General features: G+C 42.4%; 1 protein-coding gene across 2 annotated transcripts in view; it reads left to right on the top strand.

Moving 5' to 3' along the window:
• Positions 1-13,471, top strand: part of adam8a (ADAM metallopeptidase domain 8a) — a 47,070-nt gene that overhangs the window by 509 nt on the left and 33,090 nt on the right. For both annotated transcript variants that reach the window (XM_043678882.2, XM_043678880.2), the window contains exons 2-8: positions 139-248; positions 7,428-7,504; positions 10,298-10,376; positions 10,466-10,542; positions 12,013-12,196; positions 12,337-12,402; positions 13,202-13,270. In XM_043678882.2, the coding sequence (XP_043534817.2) occupies positions 139-248; positions 7,428-7,504; positions 10,298-10,376; positions 10,466-10,542; positions 12,013-12,196; positions 12,337-12,402; positions 13,202-13,270 (662 nt within the window). The remainder of the gene's footprint in view (positions 1-138; positions 249-7,427; positions 7,505-10,297; positions 10,377-10,465; positions 10,543-12,012; positions 12,197-12,336; positions 12,403-13,201; positions 13,271-13,471) is intronic.

Below are 13,471 nucleotides of genomic sequence, written 5' to 3'. Positions count from 1 at the left end.
GTTGACAGATTTGCCATTAAATTATAATTTGTTTGTTATGTATTTCAATGAAACTTTTACTGCAGTGTTATTAATTAGTTACAGATACACAATGTGTGGTTGTCCTTAACCCGCTGAATTGCTATTTTCTTTCTGCAGCTGCTTGTTCTCCCGGGTCTGACCCACTTCCTGGAGTGGTGAAGTATGAAATAGTGAAACCTCGATTTGTGGACAGCATCCTGACGAAAAGGGACCTGTCCCCATCAGAGGTGAGGATATAATACAACACGCTTAAGGGCATGATTATAGTAAATGTGTGGAACTTCTGTAAATGACTGGGCGAGTCGAGTTAGAGCAGTCAGAAACAGGACAATGTAAGTGAGACAGATGTAAAGCAATAAGGAAGTGTGGGGAAGCTAGTTAAGGTATTGAGCAGCCAAGGTATTCTGGCCAGGAAGGCCTCAACTTTGGTATGTGATGTTGACTTACTCAATATCTGTGGTCCCAAGAAACCTGAGCTTAAAACAGAGCAGAGAGTTGGTCAGAGTCTCCCTGTTCGATGATAAACTAGACATGACAACTTTCTGGATCAGTGGTGCTGGAAGAGCACAGCAATTCAGGCAGCATCCGAGGACAGGCAAAATCGACGTTTCGGGCAAAAGCGCTTCATCAGGAATAAAGGCAGAGAGCCTGAAGCGTGGAGAGATAAGCTAGAGGAGGGTGGGGGTGGGGATAGAGTAGCATAGAGTACAATAGGTCAGTGGGGAAGGAGATGAAGGTGATAGGTCAGGGAGGAGAGGGTGGAGTGGATAGGTGGAAAAGGAGCTGGGCAGGTCGGACAAGTCCGGACAAGTCAGGGGATCGTGTTGCTGGAGGTTAGAAACTAGGATGAGGTGGGGGAAGGGGAAATGAGGAAGCTGTTGAAGTCCACATTGATGCCCTGGGGTTGAAGTGTTCCGAGGCGGAAGATGAGGCGTTTTTCTTCCATGCGTCTGGTGGTGAGGGAGCGGCGGTGGAGGAGGCCCAGCACCTCCATATCCTCGGCAGAGTGGGAGGGGGAGTTGAAATGTTGAGCCACGGGGCAATTTGGTTGATTGGTGCGGGTGTCTCGGAGATGTTCCCTAAAGCGCTCTGCTAGGAGGCGCCCAGTCTCCCCAATGTAGAGGAGGCCGCATCGGGAGCAACGGATACAATAAATGATATTAGTGGATGTGCAGGTAAAACTTTGGTGGATGTGGAAGGCTCCTTTAGGGCCTTGGATGGAGGTGAGGGAGGAGGTGTGGGCACAGGTTTTACAGTTCCTGCGGTGGCAGGGGAAAGTGCCAGGATGGGAGGGTGGGTTGTCGGGGGGCGTGGACCTGACCAGGTAGTCACGGAGGGAACGGTCTTTGTGGAAGGCGGAAAGGGGTTGGGAGGGAAATATATCCCTGGTGGTGGGGTCTGTTTGGAGGTGGCGGAAATGTCGGCGGATGATTTGGTTTATGCGAAGGTTGGTAGGGTGGAAGGTGAGCACCAGGGGCATTCTGTCCTTGTCCTATCCCCCCTAGTCCAGGAACTCCCCACATACGTTTGAGACACCACCCACGCCCTCCACCTCCTCCAAGACTTCCGTTTCCCCGGCCCCCAACGCCTCATCTTCACCATGGATATCCAATCCCTCTACACCTCCATCCGCCATGACCAGGGCCTCCAAACCCTCCGTTTTTTCCTCTCCAGACGTCCCCAACAGTACCCCTCCACCGACACTCTCATTCGTTTGGCCGAACTGGTCCTCACCCTTAACAATTTCTCCTTTGAATCCTCCCACTTCCTCCAGACCAAAGGGGTAGCCATGGGCACACGTATGGGCCCCAGCTATGCCTGTCTCTTTGTTGGCTACGTAGAGCAGTTGATCTTCCGTAATTACACCGGCACCACTCCCCACCTCTTCCTCCGCTACATTGATGACTGCATTGGCGCCACCTCGTGCTCCCGCGAGGAGGTTGAGCAATTCATCAACTTCACCAACACATTCCACCCTGACCTTAAATTTACCTGGACCATCTCTGACACCTCCCTCCCCTTCCTGGACCTCTCCATCTCCATCAGTGACGACCGACTTGACACTGACATTTTCTACAAACCCACCGACTCCCACAGCTACCTGGATTACACCTCTTCCCACCCTACCTCTTGCAAAAATGCCATCCCGTATTCCCAATTCCTCCGCCTCCGCTGTATCTGCTCCCAGGAGGAGCAGTTCCACCATAGAACACACCAGATGGCCTCCTTCTTTAGAGACCGCAATTTCCCTTCCCACGTGGTTAAAGATGCCCTCCAACGCATCTCGTCCACATCCTGCACCTCCGCCCTCAGACCCAACCCCTCCAACCGCAACAAGGACAGAATGCCCCTGGTGCTCACCTTCCACCCTACCAACCTTCGCATAAACCAAATCATCCGCCGACATTTCTGCCACCTCCAAACAGACCCCACCACCAGGGATATATTTCCCTCCCCACCCCTTTCCGCCTTCCGCAAAGACCGTGCCCTCCGTGACTACCTAGTCAGGTCCACGCCCCCCTACAACCCACCCTCCCATCCTGGCACTTTCCCCTGCCACCGCAGGAACTGTAAAACCTGTGCCCACACCACCTCCCTCACCTCCATCCAAGGCCCCAAAGGAGCTTTCCACATCCATCAAAGTTTTACCTGCACATCCACTAATATCATTTATTGTATCAGTTGCTCCCGATGCAGTCTCCTCTACATTGGGGAGACTGGGCGCCTCCTAGCAGAGCGCTTTAGGGAACATCTCCGAGATACCGCACCAATCAACCAAATTGCCCCGTGGCTCAACATTTCAACTCCCCCTCCCACTCTGCCGAGGATATGGAGGTGCTGGGCCTCCTCCACCGCCGTTCCCTCACCACCAGAACGCCTTATCTTCCGCCTCGGAACACTTCAACCCCAGGGCATCAATGTGGACTTCAACAGCTTCCTCATTTCCCCTTCCCCCACCTCATCCTAGTTTCTAACCTCCAGCAACACGATCCCCTGACTTGTCCAGACTTGTCCGACCTGCCCAGCTCCTTTTCCACCTATCCACTCCACCCTCTCCTCCCTGACCTATCACCTTCATCTCCTTCCCCACTGACCTATTGTTCTCTATGCTACTCTATCCCCACCCCCACCCTCCTCTAGCTTATCTCTCCACGCTTCAGGCTCTCTGCCTTTATTCCTGATGAAGGGCTTTTGCCCGAAACGTCGATTTTGCCTGTCCTCGGATGCTGCCTGAATTGCTGTGCTCTTCCAGCACCACTGATCCAGAATCTGGTTTCCAGCATCTGCAGTCATTGTTTTTACCTCGTTGATGACAACTTTCTGGGCCATTCAGTTTTGTACCATTCAATTCAGAGGGCCATCTAAAAGCAGTTATAATAGTGTGTTTAAACAGAAGGTTTCCTACATGGAACTCAACAAAGAATTCCAAGTGGTAAGCAGCTGACCTTTGATTCCCTGATGGTAGAATGAGAACTAGATTTTGTAGTCACGTGTACTCAAGTACAGGAGTACAGTGAAAAGTGTACAAAGTTGCCATCTTAAAATACAAAACCAGAATATTGTAAAGAAATAGGATAAATCAAACAAAAAGAAAAATGTCCAGTTCTGAAAATCCTTATCCAAAACAGAAGGAGAAAGTCCAGGTTTTAAAATCTGATCTCCCTGGGCCTAGCCTGGAGTTCTGGTCTGTCTCCTCGAGCATGCTCCACCAAATGCCAGGAGGAGCTAACTCATTTGTTACCACTGCTGCACATGCTCAGGAGGCTGGGCCCACCTTGTCAAAGTCGCCAAAATAGACTTTTTTTAAAGAGGGGGAAAAAAAAAGAAAAAGAGCAAAGGTAAAAGAAAGCAGATAGAAGCGGGCGGGCGCCGGGCCAAGACCCAAATACACCACTGCTGCTCCAATGAAAGATAACGGTAGGGAAATTAGAATGTTGAGGTTTAGGTGGCAATCTTTCAAATAGTTTTTGATATTGAAGTTTTGCCAGATGCTTGGAAAGTGACCGGTAGCATGGTCCTATAAACAAAGGGGTCCAATGTGTAACTGTGCACTAGTTAGACTAACATCCACAGTGCATCAGCTTCTGGAAGCAAGGCCAAGTGTATAGCTACCTGGAAAACCTAGTTAACTTAGGACAGATTTATAAAATTGGAGAAAGTGAGGACTGCAGAGGTGGAGAGTCGCATTGAAAAGTGTGGTGCTGGAAAAGCATGGCAGGTCAGGCAGCATCCGAGGAGCAGGAGGGTCAATGTTTCGGGCATAATCAATTCATCAGGATGGACTTATGCCCAAAACGTCGACCCTCTGGCTCCTCAGATGCTGCCTGACCTGTACCTTACCAGCACCACACTTCTTGACACAGATTGATAAAAGGCATGGTGGTATTGTGGTAATGTCACTGGACTGGTAATCCAGAAACTCAGGCTAATGTTTTAGGAATGTGTGTTTGATTCTTCCCATCATGAGGGAGAGTGAAATTTTAATTCTAACAAAATGCTGACCTGAAAGTAACTGTGTACCAACTGTTGATGGTTCACGAAGGTTCACTAAGGTCCCTTTAGGGAAGGAAATCTACTGTTCTTCCATGGTCTGGCCTACATCGACTCCAAACCCACAGCGATGTGGTTGACTTTAACTGTCCTTTGGGCAATTAGGGATGGGCAATCTGGCCTAGCCATTGACACCTACATGCCATTAACAAATATAAAATAAAAAATTGACACATTTTATAAAAAAAACGTAATTCAATACAGTACTGTTTGAGGCTTGTTAATTAAACAAAAGCAGGGTTATTAAAAGCACATTGGATCATTTATTACTGTGTTAATAAAAGAGATACCTGAAATAATGCTCTGGAGACTTATGTTTGAATCTCCCATGGTAACTTGGGGATTAAATTCAGTTAATTTTTTTTGCTAAAAATCTGGAATAGAATGCCATTGTGACCATATAAAATGTTTCAGATTTACTAATAGTGAAGGAAACCTCAGATCTCTATCCAGTCTGTCCTATGTGTGATTCCAGACCCTCAGCACAGTGGTTGACTTGTTACCACCCACTGCAACCACCTCAGAAGCCATATTGTTGTATTAAACCACAACGAGAAAGTCACTGCAGAAGTACCTTCATCACAAGGATTGCTCATCACTTTTTCCCATGGGCTATCGGGAGGGGGTTAAAAACATTGTAGCTTTGCCAGCAATGTCCACAACTTGATTGGCTTTAAAAATAAATAGAATGCTGCGAGACGGGACAAAACAACAGAATAGTGACTAATGGAAGTACTTTGTCTGAATGGCTGTAAGTAATGGTGCCTTACATCGGTGAATGCTGGAACCTTCAGTGTCAATATATAAAACCTATCTGGATATGGGTATCAAGAAGACAAGAAACTGCAAATGGCACTAAAACCAGTAGTGTGCATTTCCTGTAAAGGGGGCTGTGAATCCTCAGAATGCAGACAAATTAAGAGACTAAGCCGATAAGTGTGAGATAAAATCTAAATCTGAGAAAAATGGATTAGAATCTCATTACCTCCCTGCCCCAGTGTGTTTGATGAAGGATTGTAGTTGCTAAGATGGTGCCATTTGAGGACTGTGCCTCCACCCTCATCTTGCCATCTCCACTATGATTTAGCCCATTATGGGAAAGACTGTGGAAAGCCCACTTAAGGATCTGAATATAAATCCTGAGCACATGGGAGACTGGCCATGTAAGGAACATGAAAATTAAACCAGTGGAGGAGGGGGAAGCTTGCAGAGCTGGAAACCTTTGGGATGAGGTAGATATATGTTTCTTGTTTAAAAGTACTTGATGCTTAATTGAATGACACAGCATTAGAAAGCAGCTGGGTGGAGGGACCCCACTGGGATTCACTCCTTCTTTCCTTCATCACACACCCATGGTCTTTGATCCAGCAACAAGCTTTCTTAGTCTCTTACTGATTAGTGCCTCCTGTTGGTACTGCCATTTCATTGAGCTGCCAGTCTGCCCTAAGGGGCCCTGACTCCAGGGAAAGATCCCACTACTGTCCTCTGAAGTCCTTGGTATTATGTAATGAGGAAGGACAGACTCACCCAAAGAGAAGCAACACCAAGCTCTCCCCAGACCAAGCTGGAGTTCCAAGCTTCCATCACCTTCTCAAGAATCCAGCCGAGTGTGTTATCTTTTCAATAGAAATAGAAAGCTGTAGAGAGAGGTGGAGCGGTTTAAGGGCTATATGCACACTTTTTAAAAGCAGGAAGACAATTCAGTTGTTTTTTTTTCTAGAACAAGCAAATCAAATGTTCAGTTTTATAAATTAAGAAAGGGAGGCAGGGAAGCAGAAACAAATACGGATGGGCAGTTGGCTTCAGGCTCCTCATAATTGGAGAAAAATGGGATTGGTTTTGTTGGAATACTGAAGGTTAGGAAGAACTTGATGAAGTAACCAGGAATTGCTTGTTTCCAAGATTAGCGAGTTGGTAGATAACAGTCATGGGGTAGATATTCCTCTTCAACCTTTAAGTGATAACTTGCTTTTTTTATTAGCACCTGTAAGACAATTTGTACACAGCAAGACCACATAGGCATCAATGTGCTGAATGAATCTATTCTGGTGTTGGTTGAGTAATAAATATTGGCCAAGACACTGGGAGAAATAGAAAAAGCAAGTGATGAAATTGCAGAGGAGCTCAAGGACCATCTGGAGTAATTCAGAGATGGAGCCTGCAATCCACAGAAAGCAAATAATTGCATATTGTATAGCACCTTTCAGAATCCAAAGACATTCAAAAATGCTGTACAGCTAATTAAGTTCTATTGAAGTGTCAACACTTACATTATGGGCAGAACAATATATGTACTCAAGGCTGAGTTACCCAGGTCTTTTTGATCTAAAAGGGTATTGGGGATTACGGAGAGGCAGACGTTTAAAGTAGAGTTAAAGGCGCCATCAGATCAGTCATAATCTTACTGGATGGTGGAGCAGGCTGAAGTGGCGGAATGGCCTACTCCTGCTGTTTGTTATGGTCTTATGAAACATGACAGCCAATCTGCACAGAGAAAAATCTGATACATGACCAGCAGGATTAGGCCATTCCTCCTACTACAGTAGAATTTGTGGTACATAGTGTACCACAAATGGTTTAGTGTACCATTTGTGGTACACTAAACAAAGGGACCAAAGAACTATGGATGCTGGAAATCAGAAACAAATAGAATTAATGTTTCAAGACCAGTGAGTGAAGAATAGTTAACTTTGCTTTCTCTCCACAGATGCTGCCAGGGGTTGAACAGATGTAGCATATCATGAAGTTACTGCTCCAGAGATTGTGATTGTAACCCGATTGTGCAACATTGCACAGCAAGAAATTATCTTGATTTTCAGAATGATGATGTTTCATTTCTTCCTCCATTTATTCAGATTATCCATCCTGAAAAAGTGACTTATTCTGTAAATCTGGAAGGAAAAGAAGTCTATGTTCATCTTGAGAAGAATGGGTAGGATTGACATCTCCTTTTAACAATGTCCCATTATGTGCTGCTTTCTTTTAATCTATTTTCAGAGAGTAGGACTATTTTGAGATACTTGCATTGCTGTGTAAAAGTCTGTGCCATTGCATTGTAAGCCTTGGATACTTGTTTGTATTTGAGTGGGGCTGGTGCGAGGTCACACTGGTTAATTCATCATTGTGACTTTTTAGGCAAAATTGAAATGAGTGCACAGTGGTGTACGTCCACACGCTGGTTATACTCAACTGCTTTATTTTGAGCAATCTAGATACAGGTTGATTCTAGCATTGCAAACAGTTGATATTTTGTTTTCACTGAAAGCAAAATGCTAGAAATCACAGCGGGTCAGGGAGCATTCGTGGGGAGAGAGCAACCTAACGTTTCGAGTCTAGATGGCTCTTAATAATTTTTTTATTTGTATTTTCTGTTAACTCTTGTCAACCAGCACAAATGAATTGCACAGCCATTTAGTCACTAAAATGACATGGCTCTGAACAAGTTTGGAATGAAAATCAATTTAAAAATAAACTATCCCATTCTCATTCTAATAGTTTGAAGTAAGTTCTGCTGTTGGAAACAAATACTGGTCAGGTGTAAACCACTGTTCTAACTCAAGGATATGTTGCATGAATGGAATAAACTTTATCTGGGTTATGTACAAATTAAAATAAAGTCCATTCTAAAGCATCAGGTGAACAGGTCCCTGTACAACAAGCTTATCAATGCACCTTGGGGGAAAAAAACGTGCAAAAGGAAAGGACAATGCTGATCATTCTAACTTGTGTGCCATGTTAGTAATTTTGTGACCTTCTCCAATATGAACATTTCTTGAAGTTTGTCAAAATATACACACTTAATAACTGAGTGAAGGATGCAACATCTTGGCTAACACTTTGTCTGCATTGTCTTTCAGAGATAGCAGTATTGAAAAGGAAGGCAGTTTAAAATAAAACAGGAAATATGGTCACAAACTTAATCTGGATGACAGAATGAAGTAGAGGTCTGAGACTAGTGTACTGAAGCATTGACACAGTCACTTTAAACATGTAGACGGAGGAACTTAAGATAACTATAATAACTGTTTATATATCGTGGGAAAGAGTAAAATTCAGAGGAGCTGAAAATTATGCAGAACCGTGACAGTAGAAGTTTGGGAAAATAGTACTGAGACAGAAGTGTAAAGAGACCTAACCGGTATCAACAAACAGTGTGGAGTGATTTGAATGGGCCGTTAAGCATAGTGGATGGGGTGACATTGGAGGCTCACTGGGAGCATGGGAAGAAAAGATGCCTGCCAGCACACCCTGCCCCTCTACACACCTTCTGTTCTGAGACTCAGCCGTGGAGGGTCTGGAACTTTCCCCTGAATGCTGGGAAGATGAAACCTTTGGTTAGCATAAGTAGTACGGAAATTCCATACCATTGCTTCACACTTCCCCTCCCATTATAGTCTCTAATTTAACCAGACTGTGTTCATAACCTCAGTGTCATATGTAATTCTGAGTTGAGGTTCCAATCCTGTAGCTGTCCATTACTAAGACCACCAAATTCCACCTTGGCCATATTTCTCACCTCTATCCATCCCATCAACCCATTTGCAAAAATTTGTTAATTTCACAACCATTCAGAGTAGCTCCTAATCCTCAACTCATGTAAAATTGTCCATCTCAACACCACCTCAGTTATTACCCTCGTCCTAATTCCTGATTAGCATTAACTTCTGATCCATCAACTTCCAAATTTATAATACATTCAATGGCACTATTATTTGCTGATCCCATTTCCACATCCAGTGTCACTGTCTGAACATCACAGTCTCTCTGAGTCTGGCCTCTCTCAAATCTCACACTCCTTCACCTCACCCCTGGTGAAGTGGTGCCAGGATGTGATCCATGATCTGGGCCATGCCTTCAGCTGCTGAGGCTCCACATTCTGGAAATTCCCACATCTCTCCACCTCTCTTTCATCCTTTTTAAGACATCATCAAAAACCCACTTCTTCACCCAAGCTTTTGTTCACATCTCTTCTAGCTCAGTTCATTTTTTATGCCTCTGTGAAGCCAGTTTGATCATTTTATTCCTTATGTTAAAGGTATTCTGTAGATCCAAGGGAAATACATATCTAGTTGTCAATAAATATGTAAATGGAAGAGTGTTGGCTAAACGTAGTAAACATTCTTAAAAGTCATATCTCAAAGTGTAAATATGATCTGTTCTGTGGACAGTTACTGATGTCAGTGATTGCTTAAGGCTACACTGCAAAGTCTATGGCCCTCCTAATGAATTAGTAACCATTGCTTCTGCTAAACTGTTGGTGCTGAGTTACTATTTATTATAGTTCTTTGACCAGATCAGAGGCCAGCAGCTTTTATATTTAGAGGACAGTCCTAAGCACATTTCTATTCATATTCTGATGAACAATGAATGAAACCTTCAAAATTAGAATCAAAGACCTTTCATGATTTTGGTATTGTCTACTTGTCTGTTAGGTTGATGGGCTTTCTTCATTTTAATATAACTAAATGAAGGGGCCAGCACTCATTTTGCAGGATACCACTAAGCTTGAAGCTGTTATGGGAGTCATAGGAGTAGATGAAGAGCTGATGATTAGGCAAAGCCAAGCAGGAAGGAAGTGGAATTTTACAGAATGACGACTACTCTAAATCAATCTAATGAGGCTGATTTCAAAATCGTGAGGATGCTTGAATGCAGAGAGCTCCCGCAACACTCACTCTTATTGAAATTCCTTAAACTCCAACTTATTTATTTTGTGCTTTAACAGGGGTCTTCTGGTCGATCATTATTCTGAAACACATTACTTGGAAAATGGAACTGAAGTGGTAGCCACGCCACAATCTCTGGTATTCCTCTGTCATTTATTTAATTGCAGTGAACATTTGACATTAAAGTATGTAATATTTTATAATGCTGTTAATATTTTAATTTGCAGGATCATTGTAATTATCATGGTGTTATTGAAGGCATCAATGATTCCTCTGTCAGTATCAGCACCTGTACTGGACTCAGGTATAGAGTAATGCTCTTACTACATAAAACTGCCTTTTTCATTGGTAGTTATCCTACTGCTTTTTCCTCTAAGAACCCAAATTACACCAGAATATTTGTTCAGCACATCAATGGCTTTCCTTATTGCTTTAAAAAATGTAAATGGAAAGCTGAGGTTTGGGCCCACTTGAGTTTGTGAGTTAAATGATGTTCTCCCTTTCCAGACAAAAAAGTCCAAACATTCAGAAGCTCCACCTTGTAAGCAGACCAAGTCCAATGAGATGTACCTCCAACAGTTGAAGCTAAATTTAATTAATAACTTTGTCTCCCAATGATATGGTCACAATTAAATTATAATCAGTGTAGCTCGACTGACGCTTGCACATGGATAGGGAAGCCTTGAGTTAAAGAGTAAAGTGACTTGCCTTTTTTAAAACTTTGGAAAATACTGTAGTTTTGACAGCCTCTGAGTTACAGTAGTGACATAACTGGTGACTAGAAGGGAGTAATGGATCAGTCTGTACAAGGTACAGTACATTGGCACAAGGAAATGACTGCCAATTTATGGAGCTTTGCCAACATGGTTTCACAGTGAACAATAGAAATTGTCTTAAAAGAAGCATTCACAAAGCTGCAGATTGAACAATAAAACTGCTCAAGAAAGACTGAAATAATAATTCATTCGTACCCACCAAAAATAAGAATTATAATTCATTTGGATTTAAGCTATGCTGAGGAGGATTTGCAAATGATCTTACATTAGCTAGCACAAGAGTTATTACTGTTCATTATAATTAGATGAGGGGAACCAGAAAATGGTTTTAAATAATTAATGTCTGTACAAAATGTTTTTGATTTTTAAGTATAATACACCAAAAATAATTTTCATCAGAAAACTGTTCTCAAAACTAATGCAAATTTTAACATTTCAAGCTCAAACAGCAACAAAAGTCTTATTGAAGAAGCATTTATTGTGTCTCTGTTATGAAGAGAAATGGTATATTTCAAAGAATCGTGTTAAAGGAGGACATTCAACTCATCATTACAGGTCATCGTAAATAGTTGCATTAAGAATAATTCTCCTCGTCTCCCTTTGATTCTTTTGCCAGTCACCTTGAATCCTCTGGTTAACAACTGAGACCCAACTGAACTATGCAGTCATCTAATAATAAATTTCATGGTAATTGTAGGGCATGGTCAAACCGAGCTAGAACTATTTTTGTGGGGCAATTTAAAGTTGTTTTCCTTGCTCCTTGCAGGGTGCAGTTTCAGAATTGACATTCCCAATATACCTTTTAGGTTGGCAAAACGAAGTACCTCAAATCCAGGAAAAAATTCTAATTACAAAAATGAGAGTGTTTTGAATAAAATGTGTTCCTTCTGGACCTTCTCTCCTCTATCTAACTTTTGTAACATTTGAATATTCTTTAATAAACTGAAGTAAGCATTCATGGAGTTGGGATCAATATGCTTATTAATGTTGCTTTCCAGGGGTGCGCTCATGGCTGGGAGTAATGTCTACCTCATTGAACCTTTGGAAAGAACTCCAACTGGGCAACATGCTTTGTACAGACAAGAGCATCTGAGAGTGAAACGGGGATCATGCAGTACACGCAACTTGACACTTTATGACCATGGACCTAAAATGGCAGCACTTTACCAACCTCTTGGCAGGGTATATCATTCCTGTGAACTATATGCATGTTTGTGATACTTTTATGATGAGCAAAACATTTGGATATATGAGAAAATGTTGATTTTCTTTTCATGTTATAAACTGCATTCAGATTGCCTAATTTTCCCCTTTTTGTTTAGAGATCTGCAAAGGCTTCACAAAGCACCCGATATGTGGAACTTTACTTAGTTGTTGACAATGCTGAGGTAAATCTTAATCAAGATACTTTTTCACAAGTTGCCTTGAGTTTTATTAACTCGCAAAATCTTTCAGCATCGATTTCAAAGGATAGCTATGTTTCCAAATGATTGTTCTGACATTAGATTTTGAAGTTTTACACATTGTATTATATTTCTCCTGGACCCATGTGATTCACATTCTTCAAAACTCCCCAGGAGCTTGAAAGTTAGTGTAGTTATAAAATCTTTCAAGCTTTTTTGAAAACTATTAATAATCATGTGATTTTACAAATCTCTGAAAAATGTCATTTGAGTCATAGGGTTGATTGTTTCCTACAGTCCTGTAGTTGTGTGAAAAATCCTTGTCACTAAATTATTGAGATATTTTCTGATCAACTTATTCAGCAATGTTGTTACACACCCCTGGAGCAGGTAAGACTTGAATCCAGGCCTTCTGCCTCAGAGGCAAGGGCATTACTACTGCAGCACAACAGCCCTACTCGATTGTTGAAGAGTATAATTGTAATAAATTAAACCTGTTCCTTTAAGGTGGGTTCACTTTGTCCTGTTTCCCCATCAGTGTGGACCTTGGTGCTGGCAGATATCATCCAAGTTTGAAGCCACAGACACATCCATCATGTCAGTAAATATTTGAATTAAGTAGTGAGAGGAAACAATAATCAAGTTGAGACTGTACAGTGCTTGCGAAATAAATGTAGTGATTTTTGTATCAAGGGAACGTGACGAGATTTTTTTTCTTTTAAGTAGGTTTCTGGAAAACATTTTGGTTGATGGTCTGTTGAGGTCACTTTTTATTTTATTTCAGTATAAAAAATTCAGAGACCTCCTCACAATTCGACAGCGTATGATGGAAGTAGTGAATCATGTAGACAAGGTAATAATCACGTTATTTTACGGGGTGTGGCAAGTTACATTCGCTTCAATTTTTCCTGCTATTGCACAGATCTCTCAGGTCCTTGTCCTACTTCAGCCTCTAGAACAAGAGGTCAATACATCCACGTGCTGATTGGCATACATGGTTCTCTAAGCGACTGCACAGCTTGAAGAAAATGTTGGTGGAAAGATAAATAAAAGA

Source organism: Chiloscyllium plagiosum, unplaced genomic scaffold, assembly GCF_037043375.1.
Source record: "Chiloscyllium plagiosum isolate Xiang-an unplaced genomic scaffold, Cpla_swu_hap1 HiC_scaffold_43, whole genome shotgun sequence".
NCBI classification, from domain to species: domain Eukaryota; kingdom Metazoa; phylum Chordata; class Chondrichthyes; order Orectolobiformes; family Hemiscylliidae; genus Chiloscyllium; species Chiloscyllium plagiosum.
This window is presented reverse-complemented; position numbering and strand designations above follow the sequence as displayed.